Below are 8,353 nucleotides of genomic sequence, written 5' to 3'. Positions count from 1 at the left end.
AAAACAATACACATCCTTTGTATAATGGAGTACTTAGGTAATATGGTTTGTTTTTGTTCATTTATGAGTTTTAGGCGTGATTACTTAAACTGCGGCTAAAATTATGGAACAAGCTAATCATTTGATTGCATTGCAGCACAATCTCAGTCATAGCTTGGGTATTTATAAAAAACTACCAATGACTCAATATATGTTATATGTTTATAACTTTTGTTTATCTTTGCACTAAAATCTTACATACATTTACATTTTGTTTTTATATTTTATTTTAATTGTAATATAATTTAATATTTATAATTTATTTAAGGTCACCTGGTATCACTCAAAAAAATATTTTTTTAAAATGTTTTTAATTTTTTTGTTATTTAATTTTCTTATATTCTTAATTAATTGTTCGTTTTAACTACATAATTTACTAAAAAATATTTTTTTTGCTTTATTTTAAAAAAAAATACACGGTAAAATAAAAACATAATATGAAAATGTGCGTTAAAATTTTATATCGCAGTTTAAAAATGGACAACTAACGAGAATTTATATAAAAAACTAACACAGTTAATAATTGCACTAAAGATGAAAGTAAATAACATGCAAATTTAGAAAGTTATATAAATTAATATGCTTTGAAAATAAAAGCAAGTTTAGTTAAAACTAATATTACTATTATATAGTGATATATAAAGTATATATGTGTGTGTGGTAAGATCTAATATGGAAACCATTTGTTCAGTTTTTTGTGTTTATATGCTTAACTGAATTTTTCTTAGTATTTCTAAAAGGTGGCTTAATTTCTTGTTAATGATTAACAAAAACAGTAATTCAAACTAATAAAGAAGGAGTGTTAAGAAGTTTTTGGTTGCGAGTGAAAATAGTTGTAACTGGATGTTTAGTAAATGTTAACGGGATGTAAAACTTAAAAATAATATCAAATACATTCGCCAGGATTCTGTGCACAAAATTTTGGAAAAATTGGTTCAGCTTTAAGACCCAATTCCACCAAACGATTGCGGAATATTGAAATACGTCTGAATGCATCCTGTGGCACAATATCTAATTCATGCTTATCATCTGGATCTGACCACAATCTAAAATGTTAGTATATATTAGTTTATTCTTAGTTTTTCTACATACGTATTATATATACATATACGACGTATTACCTTTCTCCTAGTGCAGCACTACGCGGCCATAACCGATTATCCAATTGACCTTCATCAACTTGTTCCGTCCAAAGGCAAACTTCACCACCCAGCACCTAAAACGAATTTTATGAAAGTTAACATGTATGTCAAAATGAATGAAAAACTAATTTGTACTTGTTTCCGCTGCGCTTTGTCCAAACGCATACGCTCCCAAGGCCGATGTTTGTAAACATTTTGCCAAGTTCGATAAGGTGAACAAGCACCTTCACCTAAAATAAAATGCAAGCATTGATGTAAAAATTAAATTAAAAATGTACTTACCAAAAACAAAAGTGTGAAACCTAAAAGCCTCACAATTTTATTTTTAAAACAATTTTAAGGGAAATGATATAAACCTTTTGTAGGAAAATAGTTTAAAACTTAACGTTTGTATAATTAATAAAATAATATAATTTTTTTAAATTATTTTCCATTAGTTTTTAACTGTGTCCAGTTTTGGTTTTAACGCATTAGAGCTTCTACTCATAAAAAAAAACTAAAATTTCACTCAATTTTAATATATTACCTAATTTCTATATACAATAAATATCAATTCATTTAAAAAGATTTATTGGAATTAATCGGTATTTCTTTAAACCGAGTGAATCGAGTAAAAAGTAAAATGTGTATGGATCACTTTAACATAACTGTATTGAATACCTACAAATATAGACCAACAAATATCACTTTTTTCCTTTTTATAGTAAATAAATTATTTTTTTGAAATTCCCAAAAATCTAAAATATTTAAAGGTTTTTTAATAAAACTATATGTTTAATGTTTTAAATGTTTTAAACCTTTACCGAAAAATTACTTTCTCCATATTAAGATTAATCAATTACTTTTTTAAAATCGAACAAAAAATTAATATTCAAATATATTAATATTTATAATATTCAATATTCAAAAAAAATAGATAACAACAACAACACTTCGAAGAACATCCCGGAGCCACTCGTTGCCAGCGACGACCACTTGCAATTCGACACTTCCCAAAAGAACTTTACAAGCAGGTCCCAGCGGGTTACAATAACAACACCAGTCCAGCGATTCAATAAAAAATGACTTTTTCAATTGTTCAGTGTTTCTCAAAATGAAACAGTTTGAGAGCCGCTGCAATAAATGCTGAATTAGTTATCGTAGATGTAGCGAACATAAAAAATTTAAAAGGTGGAATACAGAAAAAGTGATAAGTTATGACAAAATATACACAAAGCGCCATGACATAAAAACACAAACAACAGAAGTTCAATCCGATCATCAAATACTCTGCACAATTCTATTGGGTCTTACATTTACACTTTCACTTCGTACGAACAATCAGACATTATTTTTCATAAAGTAGAACGTGTCAGCTTACTTTTTAGACCATAATTAATGCAGCCTAAAATCATATTTTAAAAGTTAGTAACCAGTAAATATTGAAGAAATAATAATATTTGAATAATATTTGTATGGTTTGTCAAGTATCGAACTGTATGGAATAATGAGCTGTAGAAAATTTGCCTTGGCATTGATCATGCAAATGCTAAAAAGGAAAAAACGACATCTTCGATGGAAAAATTGAATGGCAAAAAATTCAGAACAATGTACATTGAAAATACCAAAAATATGATTAATCTTGAAGAAGTATTTGAGTAGAACTATAGGAATAGGCAAAAAATTTCGACCCGTATTGTTGCAGATTATAATATAAGGAAAGGAAATACTTGAATGATGATTTCAAGGATTATTTACCAATACGCAAAGAACATATTTAAATGTCAAAAATTGCAAGAAAAAAGAAAAGAGAGTGAAATTAGAAAAAATAATATAAATGGTTATAAAAATTGTTGTTGTAGATGATCGTTAACTCTCAACCAATTTCTTTTAGAATAGAGTGAATTAATGCAATAAGGTTAATAGCTCTTAAATATGGAGAGAATAGGACAGAAAATTGAATCAAGGCTTGGAAATCTTGATAACTTGGTGTATCGTAGTTACAAACTAATTACATTTATGTATATGAGTGTAGTAATACAACTGAGCACATAATTGATTGCATATAGTGTATAGATATATTGATAGGTTTGTAGGTGATAAGTAAAAGCAAAAAAATATTTCCGTAAATGTAGAAGGACTTCTTCTAATAATAAACGTGGTTTACATGGATAGTTTGTAAGAGAATACAACACCACATTAGAAAACAAACGAACTTAAAAGGAAAATTTTTAGATGCAAGTTTAGCACTAATATTAAAATATTTCCTTACAAATATAAGTAATATTATTATAAATTTGAAATTCAACTTATTAAAAATAAAAATTTTAAATATTATAAAATAGTTAATATAAAAATTTGTAGCTAATGTTCCTAAATTCTAATATTTTTCCTAAAATTAATTTGTTCGAATTTTTGATAGTTTTTGAGTTAAAATTAAATTTACTTTTACCACCACCATTTACCTGTTGAACGCCAGTTGCCGAAACCGCAGTCTAAATACCAAGCATCGACATGTGAGAATATAACATTGAAGCCATTGTCAAGTAGGTCATAATTTTCTTGCCACGTGCTGCCGCCCCATACTTGTACAGCAAATTGTCTTTTTGGTAAGCATTTAGTATTTGTGAGACCGCTTGACCATACCGTTACAATTTTCGGTTCAACGTTATTGTTAGCAATTTTTAATCTAAGAAAATAAACCGAAACTAATTAAAAAAAAAATATATATTATAAATTCTATTACCTGGTCATCGCATTTAACATGAAATCACACCAAAGACCTCGCAGATCAGTATCGTTGAAATACTGACTCCAACATTCTAAATTCACTTCATCACCACCCAAATGAAAATAATCTGTTGGTCCAGTTAAGTTAAGTAATTCCTCGTAAAGACGTTGTAATACGAGATATGTATTGTTGTTTTTTGGATTAAGTTGCCCACATGGTGGTTCACCGCAATAAAAACTCCAAGGTTGTTGATTTATACATAAACTTAAATCACCAAGACCACGTTTTGGACCCCAATCCCAACCATTGCCAGCATGAGCTGGTGCATCGATTTCGGGTATTATTTGCACACCATGTAATCTAGCAAAAGCGGTAACTTCTCGTATATCATCATCTGTGTAGGTTTCAAGATCTGAATATGCACCATTTGCTGCTAGTTCCGGATAATGTTTAGAAATATATGGAAAGCTTTGTGAATCTGTCATATGCCAGTGAAAACGATTCAGTTTTGAGTGGGACATGCCTATTATAGTTCGTTTTATAGCATCTATGCTAAAGAAATGACGTGAAGTATCTAACATCAGACCACGATAACGAAATTTAGGTGCATCTATAATTATAGCTTTGGAAAGTATACGAAGGAGGTCATCTTCATCGTCATACCATATAAGCTGTTGTAAACTAGAAAGTCCGTGACGTGCACCAAAAAATGAATTGGCAGTGATGTGCACATTCAATTGACGTTTTTCCACTAAATTCCATGAAAACAAGAATATTAGAAGATATCATAGATATATACGAAATATATAATTATTTACTTACAACTTGTGTGAAGCTGATAGCTCTCATCAGTTTCAAAATTTAAATTAATATCTGGAAATTTACGTATAGATACGTTTATCTTTAGGTCATCAATATCACAGTGTTTTCGTAAGTTAAACGCATTTGAGAGAATAGCGGCAGTGGCTATATTTTCAGCTGTTTTCTTCATTAGAACTCTGTCCATGTCGAATTGATGCCGCCTATGTCGCTGTGCAACAACGTTAGGATCATCATCGCTTGTTGTTGTGTCGGAATCTTGATATTCCAGTCTCTGAATATGTCGTAAGTCTTTTAAAAATAATGCAAACACTTCTCTGAAGAGATTTTGCACACCAACAAATGGCGTGTCCAGATGCAGTCTTACAACCTCAACTGAGAATTTTAATGATTTTGAACTAATTCCAGTTTTAATTGTTGGATGTGGCCATATGTTAATATCGCTACAAGTCATTGCACATGTTGTAAATGGAACACGCTTTTCTCCATTTCCAACTGTGAAGTAATGGTAACGCACACATCTGTCCCCTTCACATTTGTATGTCCACATTTTTTCTGTTGGTCTAAATGTAGGTAAAAAGAAAATAATATTATTGTATTATAACCGAAGAATTCATTATTATTAAAAATAATATTATGAAGAGAAAAAACAAAGAACCACAATGGAATTAAAAACTTGTATATAAAATAATATTACATTGAACCACAAGTTCAAACACTCTTCATTGCGTGTTTCATACAAATAATATGAGGCACCGAATGTCAATAATATGGAAGCAATAATAATAAATATGATTAAACTGGTATTGAATATGTTTTATGGCAAAGAAGAGAGTTTAAGTAATATTAAAATTTATACATGTTCTACTGGAAATTATTAGTCTGTACCGAATTTAGTGTCTAAGACCTTAGATCATAGTCTATATATTTAGATAATAAAATGAGAAATATGTAACAACTCAAATTGGTTATAGTCCGAGGAGTAAAGAAATGAAATCATTTATTTAAGTATTAGAGTATACAAAATTCTTAGTTATAAAGTAATAAAATAATGAAGAAGTAATGATAACATACAGAACTAGTTAACATTTTACTACTAAATATGCACCATTACCAGCAATTAATGCTAACACATGTGCAATGCTGAAACTAAAATTAATACTCAACATAACACTCATTAAGTAGGGGTGAGCCATAGTGTAGATATCAATCAGTTTTATGTTTAATAGAATAAAAAAGTAAATGAAGAAATTTTAGAAGATTAATCTAGTAAGGAAACTTTGACAGACAAACTGAAAAAAGTCTCTTGAAGCGTTTGGGGACTCGTGATAAAAACTTGATCACTTATGACAACGTCAAGCAAAAACGTTCGTGATCGAATCGCGGTGAGTCGGTTGAAACAGTGGCCAAGTCAAGATTGACGGACAGAGAGGCCAGATTTGGACAATAGGAAAGGAATTGTGTACAATTAGGATAACGCCAAGCTACATACATCGATTATGACTCGTCAAAAGTTTCAGGAGCTTGGTTGGGAAGTTCTTATGAATCCACTTTATAATCCAAACCTGACACCAAGTGATTACCATCTGTTCGTGCCCATGGCGAACGATAGATAATTTTTCTGATGAAAAATACGTTTCTAGACAGGCTTGTGAAAATCGACGCTCTCAATTTTTTGTCTATAGGGACGAGGACTTATACTAGAGAGGCGTAATGAAATTACCTTCAAAATGACAACAAGTTATGGAACAAAGCAGCGCATATTTGAACTAAATCAGATTATTTTAACCACAGTAAATAAGCCTTCAATATATGCAAAAATAATGGATTTCTTTTTACTAAACCTATAATTATATTTCGAATAGAAGTTATTGATAATACCAAAATTAAAATTTAGTTTTATTTTTAATTATTTAGTTTTTTAAGTCCAATACTTACAAAGGAAATTCATGAAAGTCAACATGAGTTCTCATTGATTTCTCTAAGATGTTTGAAAAAGTTTGCGGTTTTATAACGTCTTGGTTCCAATATAAAACCATAAGTATAAAAACAGTTACTGACAGAAGCATTAGAAGAGCACGCCGTAAGGAGACGGCTAAGGCCATTTTGAGCATGTAACGTAACCTATAAAAAGAACAGAAATATATTAACATTATCTTATTTATATAAAAAATAATTTATACAAAATATTGTTTTATTATTGTATAATAATTGAATTGTATTAGTTCAAGTAAATCAAGCAAAAAATAATTATATTTATAGATAAAGAATGTTTATGTTTATGTAACTCAAGGACTACTTATAAGTAGTACATCCTTTCAGCACAAGCGTAGACATAAGGAAACCTGGAGAATACCAGGACAAAATGATCCCAATCAAATTAATCACATAATAGTAGATAAGAGAAATATGTCTTCAGTTATTGACGTACGATCTTACCGGGGTGCAAAATGTGACTCAGATCACTATATTGCTGTAGCGTGTATTCGTCAAAGGATATTGGCTAAAATCGCAAAAAATGAATACAACAAGAAACATTAGAACGTCAAGGCCACCATAACAAATGAATCTGCAAGAGCCGCTTACCAAGAAAAAATTGTGAACAAACTAGAAGAAACTAATGAAACGATAAGAGAATCAGACGTGACAATAAGCTGGCAGGGCATTAAACCGACCGTACTTAGCGCTGCAAACAAAACTATTGGCCAAAAAACTCACTCCACCAATGAATGGTTTGATTCAGAATGCAGAGAGATTATCAAAGCAAAAAACGATGCTAGAAAAATACATATTGAAAATGGCACCCGACAGAATTTGTTTAAATATCAAGAAAAAAGAAAAGAAGCCAAAAAAAAAATACGAAAAAAGAAAAAAGTTTTTCAAACAAATCAAACAAGATCAATGTGCCGCAGAATACGAAAACATACGCGCATATTCCAACCGCACTTGACAGCTTGTAAAAATAAAATGGTGAATTGATCAGTGATAGAAAAGAAGTTTTAAATATTTGGAAAAACCATTTCAGCGATCTGCTGAATAGCAATGAAGTCGAAGCTCCTAGTGATACCGTATGGACAATAGAAAATATGCTAGAGGAACCTATATTTGAGGACACGAAACGAGCAATAGAGAAGTTAAAAAACTTTAAGTCGAGTGGAGAAGATTCTATAAACGCTGAACTGATCAAATACGCCGGAGAAGAGCTTCACAAGCTGATACATGAATTAATACTTCAAATAGTTTCTATCTATAAAAAAGGCGATAAAATCAGCTGTGCTAACTGCAGAGATATATCTCTTCCTAATGTTTGCTATAAAATATTTTCGAACATATTATATGAAAAACTAAACATGTACGCAGAAGAAATACTGGGAGATTATCAATGTGGTTTTAGAACCGGTCGCTGAACAACAGACCAATACTTCGTTATGTCACAGATTTTCGAGAAGTGTTATGAGTTCAACATTGACATACATTGTTTATTTATAAACTTTAAACAAGCCTTCGATAAGCTCAACAGAAAATACATTGATTACTATCTAAAAAACTTGGTATACCGCAAAAGTATATTACTTACTTACTTACTTATGTGGCCATAACAACCCGTTACCGAGTTTCGGCCTGACGCAGCATGTCTCCCCAG

The 8,353-nt window shown here is 30.4% G+C and overlaps 1 protein-coding gene across 1 annotated transcript; it reads right to left on the bottom strand.

Annotated features, from left to right (window-relative positions):
* Positions 1-671: 671 nt before the first annotated feature.
* On the bottom strand, positions 672-6,834 carry LOC119678700 (probable beta-hexosaminidase fdl; the record flags this gene model as incomplete). Its single annotated transcript, XM_038090686.1, is given in 7 exon segments — positions 672-1,085; positions 1,161-1,255; positions 1,317-1,411; positions 3,626-3,849; positions 3,907-4,642; positions 4,714-5,273; positions 6,649-6,834. Coding segments are annotated over 7 exon segments (2,046 nt in total). The 3' UTR covers positions 672-925.
* Positions 6,835-8,353: the final 1,519 nt, after the last annotated feature.

This window comes from Teleopsis dalmanni, chromosome 2 (assembly GCF_002237135.1).
Source record: "Teleopsis dalmanni isolate 2A chromosome 2, ASM223713v2, whole genome shotgun sequence".
Taxonomy (NCBI): Eukaryota; Metazoa; Arthropoda; class Insecta; order Diptera; family Diopsidae; genus Teleopsis; species Teleopsis dalmanni.
The sequence above is the reverse complement of the archived record's forward strand: the minus strand, read 5'-3'. Positions and strand labels throughout refer to the sequence as shown.